The sequence below is a fragment of the Camelus dromedarius genome, chromosome 7 (assembly GCF_036321535.1).
Source record: "Camelus dromedarius isolate mCamDro1 chromosome 7, mCamDro1.pat, whole genome shotgun sequence".
Classification (NCBI taxonomy): domain Eukaryota; kingdom Metazoa; phylum Chordata; class Mammalia; order Artiodactyla; family Camelidae; genus Camelus; species Camelus dromedarius.
The window spans coordinates 76,198,591-76,211,675 of NC_087442.1; the positions used below are offsets into that span (position 1 = coordinate 76,198,591).

Genomic DNA, 13,085 nt, shown 5'->3' on the forward strand with positions numbered 1-13,085 from the left:
ATTTAGCTTCTACGCATTCATCATCATCAAGCCACCAAGAATCTGCTAAAAACCGTACTGTAAGTAATATGAACGTACATTCCTTCGAGAGCAATTGCTTTTATACTGTAAGCTAGTTAACCATTTTAGCTTAAGCAACAGATCCTTACATAATTCATAATAACCTAGATTTTTTTTTAACATGAGCCAAAACTCCATTAGACAAATTTCATTCAAGTGTGCTTATAACCCTGGTAATTCTTACAGACTTAGAGAAGACATACATGTACTCTGGTTCTTGTGAGGACGGTTCCTGTGGAAACTGGATGGCATCACTGGTCTACAGCCACCATCTGCCACAGAACCTACATGGTAACCTACAGCCTCCAGAGCAAAACTGAGCATGCACATGTCATAAATGAACAGTACGTTCCACCTCACAGCAATACGATTTAATGTTAACTCCTAAGAGGACTGCGTGCCTTGTTCCCTCCCAGTGAACACTGTCAAAAGAAAACAGAAAAAATTGGCAATGATCAAACAAAATGTAATTAGTATGCTTTTGATGAAACATGAATGAAAAAGGATCACTGAAATTCTAGGTAATGAATCTGTATGACAGCATCTGTTCTAGACCCGTCTTCGACACCTTACAAAGCAACGAACGATTTACTCACAATAAACCTTAATGAATGGTTCTACAACTGTATCTCCTGCAATAGGAATGTTGACATTTCCTTTAGTTTTGGTGACACTACACTAAAAATAGCAAATTTTTGTCGATTCTATCACTCCAAATATAGGCCAATGACCAAGGCAATATCTGGGGGGGGGGGGGGGGACCCAAAACACTTTAATTCTTACGACAACTGCAAGCACCTCAAACAATGAATTCTTGTTACAATACTTGTTATCTTTTCACAATCTAGTTATTGCAAAGGCATACTGATAAATGTTAATGGACGAAGTCAAGAAAACAGAGGCACCTTGAAGAATGTAAAATTAAAAAAAAAAAACCCGACATTCAATCCACTGATTTCTAAAAAAGGCTGAATGTACCTCTATATATTACGTTCTAAAATTGTATTGCCTACTATGGTTTGTGTCCAGGATTCTACAATTTTAAGGAAATGCATAAAACAAAATTGTGTGCAACCTGCAAAGGGAAAATCATTTTCTCAGCTTCAGTATGTGGAAAGACAATGGAAAAGCTAGTAAAATTTGCTGTAGCCTCACATAAAACCTGTCTCTGGAATGAATGCAATCACCTTTACCTCCTAGATATTAGTGTTCTGCCCACCGTGCTGCAAATTGTACATATACATACCTTAGTTCTAGACAAACACAAGCGAGCTTCCCCCACCCCCCCATATATATATATATATGTATTTTTTTTTCATTCCACACACTGAACATGTTTCTCTTGTCCAATTTAATCTATGCAGAGTTTAACTTAACAGTGCTTGGAGAAGGCAACACTACATGGTACCGGGCCACCACATTTTTAAAGGGAAACTGCTCTTCTTCCTTAAAAGTATTTTTAATTAAAAATATGCAAAAATACGAATGGGAGTGCTACACTATCATGTATTTTAGAATAAAAAGCATGTCTTTTCTATCTTTAAAGTGCCATATAGGGAATGACAAAACCTGGAGCCACTTTGTTTAAAATCCAATGCAAAAGGACTGCCATGGAATGAAAAGTTGGCACAACTCCTTGGAGCAGTTAAAGTCTGTTACATGCAACTTAGGCTACAAAGCACTCAAGACTGGGTAGCTTTTCTGAAATTTGAGTCCCCATCCCATATTTAATGGAAATTAACATTTACAGGGTGCATTTACATACACTATAATACAGGAATGATGTCCCTTTGCTGGAAGATAAAATTGTACATTTCCTTGCTATTTCTTGGTTCCAACTTGATAATTTCTTAAGATTGTAAATTATATAGTACTCAGCTAAAATATTTCTTCATAAATAGTTACAAAACCTGCCGAAACACAAGAAGGAAAGTATTTTTCGTTCAAAAAAATTGACATTTGAATGTCACACAACACAAGAAACAATGCTTAGAGACATGTTATTGTTTCCAGAAGAAAGTGGGTCAGTAAACTACTAAGCTGAAGACAAAAGACTGCCCTTCCCCAGGATCACAGTGCACAGAAAGCAAAATGTCAAACGACAGTACCTCAAAGCAAAATAAAGGTCTGAGGATGAAGCCAGCTCACTTGTAATCCTGTTAAAGAGCGAGAGTCCCCCTTTAGGGCCAATGCACTGGACAACACGTGCCAGCTCAGAACGCTCGTGTGCAGAATCCGCTAAGAATTCAACCAAGGATGCCGGAGGCATTCACCAGCCGAGGCTCGTTTTTCGGGAACCATTTCTAACATCGGGATCAGGAAATCTGTAAACTGTGCAGCATCTTCATGGGGCCAACCATACTTTTCCACGAGTACATCAAAGAGGCTCCAGGGCTTCAGCTTGGTGATGTGCCGCAGCTCTCCTACGGGAAAGACAGGCAGCGTCAAGGCCGCTCCCAGGCTGCGCCTTTCACTGACGCACACACCCACCTGCTCAACACCAGGCGGCACCGCAGGCCAGCTCTCACACACGGGATAATCGTGAACTGTCTACATGCCTGTGTCACGTTTCAAGCAGGCTTGGGGAATGCAAGCAGGGGTCCATCTGTACCAGCTTTAGTTTCTTTAAATAAGCAGAGCGAGCTAAGGATGCTCAGAATATTTACTTTTGCTAAGACTGAGGCACTCTCGCTCCACCTTGGATTCTTTTTTTTTTTTTTTGCAATTTGCAAATTTGCTTAGAAAAAACTTTAAGCTTTATTTAAACTCCTTGAACCATTATTTCTGCAGGTAACTATGCAAAGAAAAGTCTTTTCCTCTGGAACAGTGCTTGGTGAGAGAACTTTCTGTGATGGGAGAGATGTTCTGTATCTATGCTAATGTGGCAGCTGCCTATGTGGCTACTGAGCATTTGGAATGGGGACAGTATGACTAAGGAACAGAAGTTTAATTTTAATTTGTTGCACTTTAAACAGCCACATGTAGCTAGTGGCTACTGCACCGGTCAGCACAGCTCTAGGGCCAACCCAAATCAAGTACCATTCACCTGTCCACATTTGCTGTAAAGTCTACGCTGTCAGGACATCAATTACACTTTTCAAACATGCTGAAGTTATACTTTTCAAAACGTGCTAACTGCAGTAAGAAAAGTGTGGGTTATGAGCAGCCCTGGCTGACCTACAGAGTAACTAACAAGCTAGTAAATGGTCTGCAATCCATTACAGCCTTTCTCACAGAAGGAAAAAGTGTTTATTTTAAAGTCAAACTGCCAGAAGGACAGATTGACCATCTTTAAGAATAACTCATTTTCTGTGCCTGTTAGAACTTTTCACAGGATGCCACACAGGACATGCGCATAAACAGGCCTCCCCGGTGCCCTCAGTGTCCGGCCCGCAGTCCCCGCAGACAGCACTGCGCCCCACTCCCCACGTCCCCGGGCCCAGGCTGGCCAGAGCCCTGCGTCCAGCAGCTGAGAGGCAGGCACCTGCCAGGTGCCCTTGCACAAGGGTGGGTTCCTCTCTCCTCTTGCACCTGCTGTAACTTAACCAACAAGGTGAATTTGTGCATGTTATGCGTTAACAGAGAATCAGTCCTGCGCTTACAAAGGTCTTCTCAGGAGGCCTGGTCTGCTTCACCCATTTATTCAACTCAGTGTAGGAACATACCCCTCCTCTTTCTTTAATCATAAGGAAGATAAAAATGCCACAGAAAATCACAAAAGCAAAAGGGAAAAACGACCTGTACTCCACCCCACAATGACCTTTCCTTTTAGCCTAGACTCTTTCAATGCACATTCTCATGAACTGGTTTGTCTACAGAGTCGTAATCATGACATAAACACAATGCTGAATACAGAAACCATCAGCAGGTAGTAAGTTTCTGGCTCCCACATGAGGTCAGGGGACGGAGTTAAGTGTGGCTTCTAGACCGCAGGGCAGCTCTGTCCTCAGGATGCAGGTGGACCCACTGGCTCAGAGAAGGAAGTTTCCCTCCCGGGACAGGAAACAGTCTCAGTGAGAACAAAGTGTGAGCCATTAGCGAATGTTCACCCCTTTAACCCGGAAATTCCAGTTCCAGAATTCAGCCTAAAGAAATAACGCTGGCATCCACCACCTCCCCTCAGATATGCTCACTGCAAAATTACACACTTATAAAATTATAAGTGCTCCATAATTGGAGAATAGTGGTTAAAAAAAACAAACAGCCACAGTACATCCACTCGAGGAGTATTATTTAATATTACTTAATAACAAGGGGGAAATAATATGATAACATGCTCAGTAGTAACAGAAGTCAAAACCATGTACTACGTATGATCCCAGAAGTAATTTTCAAAGTGCCCACAAAGACGCAAAGCAGGTGCCCCCAAACACCAGCTTTGTTTTATGGTTGTTTCTTCTTTTATTTTTTTGCATTTTCTCTAACACAACTCTATGGCTTTTATAGTGACTGCTGATCTTACCAGAGCAAGGTTAGAGCAAACTGAGAAACCACACGCCTCCCGTGGTAAAACCAGCTCTGTGGGGAGAAGACATTCTCATCTCGGACAAACACACCCCCCCAGGATTGCAAATGAGAACAGCTGCTGAGAAGTCTGCTCAGAACACGGGGATCTACTCCCGAGGGCTCAGTTCTCAGAGTGACTAAAATCCATCAACAGGCAGCAAGTCAGTACAAATCTTTCATGACGAGAGCTACGCTTTACCACGACAGGTGCCTTAAGCTAACAGCTGCACTATAAACCGAAAAAAGCCATTTCCAAAGAAAATCCTGAAGCATCTAACAGACTTTTGACCAGGTAATCCCACACAAAAACTGTATGTACGAAGACGCTGTCTGTAATAGGAAAATACGCAATACGCCAAGTAGTCCGAGTACCGGCAGGCATTCAATGCATAGTAATACTGCACCGTAACAGCAGTGAACTGTCTCTGCAAAGAACAAGTATGCGGACTATGGATCGAGGTGGGAAACTCTATCATGCCAAGAAAAACAGGAATGACACTCACCTATAATCACCCTATGATTATACGTACAAATTCTTATGTTCAATTCAGTGATAAGAAGAAACGCTGCCCTATAACACGTCATAAAGGTTACTTGAAACAACCCCTAAGCTCCCAACCTGGTGCATCTACTGTTAGAAACACCAAGAACAGGCCCCTCCTAGGAGTCAGGGTCTCAGGTCCACTCAAACGGCCCAGCCCTACTCGTAACACACAACAAAGACAGCCACCTCCACTTCCACCACACAGAATAAAAAACAAAAAAACAATCAGATAACAAAACATTTTAACAATAATTTTTAATTATTTGCTCCTATTGTAAAAATATCTTTTACCCTGACAATCTTTTCTCTTAGGAAAATACACCAAGATAATACGTTGTACTGAAACAAACTGCCAATAACTGAACACTTGACTGCGACCAACTTAATTTTTCAAACCCTTTCCAGGCCCGACTCCCCACAAGCTCCTCAACTGGTCGAAGTCAAGAGGGCATCTGCCTGGCTTCACTGCCTGCGCCACGCAGAAATGCCATGACAAAGGTTTCAACTTGAAGCCAAGAAAATCAAGTGAGGGCAGTGCCCAGACTGTGTGGGCCAAACCCCACAAAGGGGCTCTTCACAGAAATGAGAGACTGTTGATTTTTAGACGATTCTGGAGATCAGTTACAATCACTCTAGCAAGTTTCATCTCAAACACTAGAAATTAAGAATGGAGTCTCTTTTAAAACCCAGCTCCTGAGTTTCACCCTCAGTTCTCTGTCCACCCCACCCCAACCCACCGTTCTACCCGACATCACTTATCTCGAGCCCGTCCTGCAAAGAGTCCCTGGGCTACACAGAAGTTCCCCACATGCTTTGAGATTTTCCATTGTATTTAAGAAAGTTTTTGGCCTGATACACAATATCGCTTACATAGATTATAAAACACTTAATGCCCTCATCCACAATCAAATAGTTTTCTTTCTTTTTAAAGCTGTCTCCTCTCATACTTTCATTCTCAATACAGCAATTTTTACTAACATGACAGCTTCTGACAGGTCGACAGAACACCTGTGAGTCAGGTGCGCCCCTGGCTGTGCCCCTCTTCCCACCACCACCTCAGGGCTGGGGCCCCTCTGGAGGACCACTCCCTTCCCAGGTTCATGTCTTAGGCCGGTCAGGCTGCTATCACAAAGCAGGACTGACAAGGTAGCTTATAAACAACAAGTTTCTTTCTCACCGTCCTGGAGGTGCCAGTGCGGGCAGGTGAGGGCCCTCTTCCGGGTCACAGACTTCCTGCTCTGTTCTCACATGGTGGAAGGGGTGAGTGAGTTCTCTGGACCTCTTTATAAGGCACCAAACCCATTTATGACTTCACCCACCTTCCAACAGCCTGCTCCTAACACGGTCACCTCTGGATTTCCACACGAGTGGGTGGAGGGACCACACAGACACGCAGACCACGGCAGGACAGGACAGGGACAAAATCCTTAGGCGCTCATTTCTACTGGGCCACACCTGGACCCACCAGTCAAGATGGTCTTTCTTAATGATCTTTGGTGGCTAATGCCCACATCCAAAGGAATAACCAGCAGATGAAACCTTAAAGGGTGAGAACAGTAATTACATTCCCTGCCAAAAAATCCAGCTCAATTTTAAAATGCCTGGACCAAGAAATAATTGAAAATAGTTATCATTTTACTCTGAATTGTAAGCAAGAAGATGACACTAAGCTGCATTTGATATTCAGCTTTAACACACAGACCCTGCTCCTCCTCCCTGACCTCGGGGTGGGGAAGAAACCTGCTCCCCTCCCAGGAGAACGAGGGGCAGGCAGACCTGCTGTTTGCTCCCTCTGTCCCAATGGCTTTCCAATGTGATGGAAGCAAATTCACAGCAGTTTCCATCCTGCCTTTCTCTTTATCAGCTCCGGCAGAAAAGTATTTAAAAAAAAAAATTTAAATGAAGACATACAAGGTCCCGTAATTTCTGAAACGTACCCTCGCACTCCTTCCCGGAAGCAGCACACCAAAACACGTTTTCAGTGCAGCAAACAACCACCGCACCCTGAGGGACACGGCAAAACCAACTTCGCTGACAGGTCCTCATTCCTCACATAGTATTACTCCTGTCACTTCCGTGAAGACCCTAAGTTCCTTCTGATCTCCAGTTACTATAAATAATAATCAGGAAAGAAATGAAGTCCCAATTCCCGGTCATTTTAGGGGCTTTCTTGCCTAATCATCCAAAAAAGGGAAAGGACTCTCGTTACCACAGTCGCACCGAGTGCAGACGTTTCTGGTCCGTCCCTACCGAGGCTGCCAGATGCACTGCACCCTGCAGGTCACCTTCTAACAAGCTCCTCAAGAAGAACCCACGCACCCAGTCCCTGAAGTGCACAGGCCACAGCGAGGTGGGGATGTGCCAGCAAGCCCCAAAGCAAGCCCTCTGCACGCCCACCCTGGTGCCAGTCCCTCAGGCGTCACTCACCACGTCCTCTCGAGGACTCCCAGAGCGGGCGTGAGGAGAGGGCTCCAAGCCCCCGCTGGCGCTGGACTGGTCCTCAGTGGTGCCACCCTCAGGCCTGTAGCTCAGGCCAGTGGCAAAGCCTAACAGGAACAAGAGAGCCCTAGAGCAGCCAACTCCAGCAGCAAACCAGACCACAGGCTGCAGGCAGATGTGCCTTCAAATAATTCACCTGACCCTTCAAGGCCCTTCCTCTGTCCCTCTTCATCTTTCCCACGTGCGCAGGACTGGTACCTCACCCACGAAGGACAGAGAAACACAGAGCACAGTCATTCTAAACGGCTCCTTGCTGCAGGAAAGGTCAGGGCAGCACAATTAGAGGGAACACCCTCGTGTGCCTTCGTTGGCTGTTGTTCCTCCCCATGCCTGGTGCCTAAGTCAGGGGACGAGGCTTCCACAGCCCACTCCCTAGAGGAGCAGGTGCTGTGGTCCAGAGCCCCCCTGGGCCTTCTCCTGTCCCCTGCAGAACATTGCAGGCCAATACTGCTGTCTACTTCCATGAAGATTAAAGATGATGCTGGTAGCCCCAGGCCACCCTCCCCACCAAGCCCCCATCAGACAGTGCCTGAAGGTTATGGCCGAGGGCAGGTCTTCCACCAGCCAAGGGCTCCGGGGGCCCAGGCCATCTCCCACAAGCTCTGAACACACTGAAATGTGGAAGAAGGATTAAAATAAACACTATTTCCCAAGCCACACTGAATCCCAGGCCATAAAAATCCAGAGCTTTTCCTTGCTTCAACTGTTCTCAAGTGGCAAAGCCACCTTACGGCCCTTAACCCCACCTGAGACTGTGCGTGAGTGTCTGTGTGTGGTGAGGGGATCTCTGTACCTGCTCAGATGACCCAGTGTCGAAGACCAGATTTTCAAAAACAAAACTGATACAACAAGTCTGAAGAAAATTCTTCCCTGACAATCTTTTCCCCCTGTGATAAGCTTTAAAAAGAAAATGACAGAACAATTGCATCTGGTTACTTATTTCACAGGTTATGCACGGGCTGGTCCCAGTAAAGCTGAGGGCTGTGGTCAGCGCACTCTAAGAAGGTGGAACAAGAAACCACCGTCTTCGGCGTGGCTGGTGCGCAGGTCGTGTGCATAAACAGGGAGGTGGGATTTAAAAGACAAGACAGGACTGGTTAGCTGAACATCATCAAAGTGTATCATAAAAGGTTATTACTCTACAAGAATTCTTTATCTCATAGGAAAATAGAGAATCAAACTGGTTCTTCAAATTTGGCTAAAGCAGAGGAGATGGCCTATCTAGTACCTACAGAAATTTCTACAAACTCCAAGTTCTGCTCCCATTAACTTTAAAAAGTTCTTTTTTTAAAGGGTGCTACAACACCTCCAAACAAAAGAAAAATCTAAGCTGGAAAAGACATGAATTACAAGGACCATTTATGCTCACACGAAAGATTATGGCATGGAGCAGGGGGGGTGGGGGGCATTCTTTAAAAATAAACTCCCTGGAGCTTTTGGGTATTTTTTTAAATTGATCATTAACCAGGGACTATTCACAGCAAAGAAAGGGCTGTTCTGAGTCACACAAAGGGAAATCAACAAGAATTAAAATATGAAATAAGTCACCTGTAACACAGCGTGAGGCAGTGTAAAGGAGAGTGAGGTTTGATTTACAGGAACGTGAGGCACACACGGCTCCAAGGCCCACAACCCTACCCACAGAGACAGCTCAGACAGGCCCGAGGGCGCAGATGGACGGTCACTAATCCAGGCTCTAGGCCACCTCTGCTCCACTGCAAAAACACTCCGGCTCCAGGAACAATGTGCAAAATACAAAGGTTAAGTCTAGCCGGTTCCTAAAAGTCACTTAAACTCCTTTTTATAAATACATGAATACACAGATTGGTGCTTAAAGTAAAAGAAAGGTGTGGAGGAGATAAAGGATTTCAGGAACGTTGTTTTCTTACAAAATTCTTACTCCACAGATCAGATGGTTCATTATTTCTTGAGCACTTTCTTCAGCAGAATCCCCTGGTGCCTAAACGTGAATGCACAATTTCTCCTTTTGGGAGAGTATTATGCTGAAAATTAGTGTTGCATAAATACCGTTACCTTTTCTGGTGAAAAACTCCTTGGAATATTTCCCCAACATAGCGTATTTTCGAGGGACTTTCCCCAGCAGTTCAATGATCAATGCTATGTGATCTGCATTGGGAAACATTGCCAGCAAAACAGAAACACACGACAGTTTAATCAGTACACTGCATGCAGACACTGCCACCGCCCGCGCAGACAGAAACAGAGGCCACCTGAACCATCAGAGCACAGTTCTGCCCTTGCGGCTGACGCACAGGGTGACCGCAGCACACGGCCAAACGCAGTCTTCCCTCTCAACTTGGAAATCAGCATAGGAATTCTGCTGGGTTGCTTTGGGAATTTAGGAGAAATGCCTTTGTCATCATTTATGCTACAATCGGCAGCTGCTATTCCGTTTCTGTCTGCATCGTGGCGCTTTTCAAAAAGAAGAGGTACTACCTCTGCGATTGAAGAATTCCCGAGAATATTTTCCAGACAGAGCAAAGTGCCTTGGGATACTGCCTAGCAGCTCTATGATGTGGGCTATGTGGTCTATGGAGGAGAGAAAAAAAAGGATACGGGAATGGGAGGGGGAAAGGGAAGGATGGGATAAAAAAAAAAGGGGGGGAAATTGAAATTAGTAAAAAATCAGAAATAGATTCAAATCAACAATGTCTGCAGCACATCCACGCAGAGGCTTCTAGGACTGGCAGGTGTCAGGCACCATCTGGAGCATTAACAAGGACTGACGCCAGCTCACCCCAGGCCACCGCAGCATAGCAAGCAAATAAGCATGGAGATGGTCAGGTTTGCAGATGGAATTCAAGCCAGAATTCCTTGGTTTTCAACTCAGCCCCCAACAGAACAGAGAAATGGGCAGTGATGAGTGGACAAAAGGATGAAGGAGAGGCTTTGGGTCTGTGCGGCCTGTCCTCTCCCGCCAGCTGAGTTCGGGCCCACGGGAGCAGGCTGAAGCCCAAGGGCTCCCTGCAGTGTCACCTATGCCAAGAGGCGCTGCCCATTCACTGTGACTGGGGGGGCTTCAAGTTCAAAGGGAAAGCATTTGAATTTGGTGTTTGAAAACCAAAACACAGTCCTATTTTGGTACAAAAACACAGTATTCTCCAGAAGTTCAGGACTCTCAGGAGACTCAGAAGGAGGGATTTACCAGGCAGCAATACTCACCTTCATCTCTGGAATAGTCTTCCCCAGAATGTGGTTCAAACAAATAATCTCCCGTTGCCAGCTCAAATGCCTAGGATACAACAGATGACATGCTAAGCAATTCACAGAGACCAGCCCCAGCCAGCAGCTTCATCTGGTACAAAAGACCTACATTTTATGAGGATACGAATTAAACCAAAAAGCCTCCTGAAGGGGCTCAACACCAGGTTTTTCTTCTTCCCGAAAGTTCAAAAAAGCTTCAGAAATATTCTTGTATCTCTCTGCTTCGTTCTGCAGGAAGCAGCCGTGCGCAGGCCTGCCTGGAGCCCTGCACGTGAACCTAAGTGCGAGAATGAGGACTCACCCAGGGCCCGGCCCGTCTGGCCCCAGAGCCTGCCTGCCACCCGTGGGCTGGCGCACCCTGGGTGGCGGGTGCTGCTGCTCTCCTGAAGCAAAGCCTTTCACGTCTCAGTAACGGGGTTATTTCCAGCATCTCATCATCACTTTATTCACTTCTGGCACAAAAAGGAAATCCTCAAAAGAAGCCCCTCTTGCTCTGTCCCCCAGGGGCCGGGGGGACCCAGATCAGCTAGCAGAGCCTCTGAGTTCGGCAAGGAGATTAGGCTTCCTGATTACACGGTCGCCCCCACAGAAAGCCAGGCGTGGGGCTGGTGGGCAGGAGGGGCATTTGTTTCCATTTCTGCCCGTGAGTCTATTTCCCTCCTTCACAAAAACATCTCAGGACCATGGGTTTAACTTGGGTAACAATATATAAAGATGGCAACTGCTATTGCTCTGCTGACCAAATACCATGTTTTTTTAAAAACATGTTTTAAATAAGAATTTAAATGAATTAAAAAAAAAAAAAGAATAACTCCCATTTTTGGGTTTTTTCCATGCTTACTTCTCTTGTATATTAGACCTGCTCCGAAGGCCCTCAGAGGCCCGGTACCAGCTCATTGATGCCTGTGGCTCAGTGGCTGTGGCACTACTCCCTATGAATCTCAAGGTACCGCCCTCCCCACTCCTGCATCAGCCCAGCCTCTCCTGTCGAAGATCAGAGTGTGGGGATGGCCTGAGTGGGGCCTCTCGCAACAAGCCAAGGTGGGTCCCCTCAGCTCATCTCTTCACTGTTTTTTTTTTTTCCAAAAAGGAAAAGAGGGAACAGGATGACAAGCCTGTTGCCAGCCACCCTCTGTTCCTGAACTCAGGATCCCTGCCCTGAAGCAGACCTGGGTCTGCGCAGGACCCAGACGTGCCAAGTCTCAACGCAGAGTAAGTGGCTGTCCGGGAGCCGCAGGGCCTCCCCTCTCCACCCAATGAACAGGTCAGGGGAAAACCTCGCATTTGGCCACAGGTCCCAGAGGAACAGGTGGATTACACACTGAATGGCCAGAAGTGTCTTCTTTGCCTGAGACACAAGGCAAGAGAGAAAGGTGAAACCCTAATGGGAAAGAAGACCCCGGAAGCCGCGTGACGAATCCAAGGAGAACGCCAGCCGCTCTTTACCTTCCTTGGGTCCTCCCGCACTCTTCTTACTAATTTTCAAGAACATTTCAATCTGGTTGTATGTATTTCTTACCTAACAAGAAGATATGCCAGCTGAATGTTCTTTGAAAGATGACCATTTTGATTAGCATTCATGTATTTCCAAGAAAATACTTAGGTCAAAGAAGCCTATCGATGAAATGGTGTGAAAGACAGAAGGAAGAGGCGAGATGAGGCTCCCCGCCGTGCTGCCAGGCCCTGGTTCTCTGGAGACCGACGAGATTTCTTAACAAGTAGGACACGGACAACAGGCAAGCACACCTCACAGTGAGAACACGTACTTCACCACCTGCTTTTATGCCGGCAGCTACGAAAGCATGGAAGAGTATTGCCTTCAACCCAGTAAGTGACTCTACGTATGACCCTGATTATCATCGTTTATTTTTAGTACTTGGGAACTTTGGGTTTTGCCCTCTCTGCTCGACCCAGTCCTCTCAGAGGCCTTGCCCCTGGACTAGCTTCTGTTCTCAGGTTCTAGGGAGGCCAGTTATCCCCTTCCTGCAACGCCATCCCACGACAAAGCCATCCCACGACAAAGCACTGTATTCTGAATAAATAAGGTCACCTCTTCCTTCTGCGATGTGACCAGTGCTGAAGGCGGCCGGTGAAACCTGTCAGACTGGCTCCCGACTCCGCGGCCCTGCCTGGGGCTCACCATGGGGCCTGCAGAGATGCCTATTCAGGGCTCTGACACACGCAGACAGAGGAAACAACACCTTGGCCCACACAGAAGTTTTAGATCATACAACATCTGGAGGGGCTCCAA

The 13,085-nt window shown here is 46.1% G+C and overlaps 1 protein-coding gene across 9 annotated transcripts in view; it reads right to left on the bottom strand.

The window, feature by feature from the left end:
• Positions 1–505: 505 nt before the first annotated feature.
• The window catches only part of SRPK2 (SRSF protein kinase 2), a 203,081-nt gene continuing 190,501 nt past the window's right edge, over positions 506–13,085 (bottom strand). For 5 of the 9 annotated variants that reach the window (XM_064487677.1, XM_031454708.2, XM_064487674.1 and 2 more), the window contains 4 exons: positions 10,793–10,862; positions 10,067–10,159; positions 9,644–9,736; positions 506–2,483 (listed from right to left, as the gene is read on the bottom strand). In XM_064487677.1, the coding sequence (XP_064343747.1) occupies positions 2,299–2,483; positions 9,644–9,736; positions 10,067–10,159; positions 10,793–10,862 (441 nt within the window). In that variant the 3' untranslated portion in view covers positions 506–2,298. The remainder of the gene's footprint in view (positions 2,484–9,643; positions 9,737–10,066; positions 10,160–10,792; positions 10,863–13,085) is intronic. The other 4 variants (XM_064487672.1, XM_031454710.2, XM_064487676.1 and 1 more) reach the window with 2 other exon arrangements.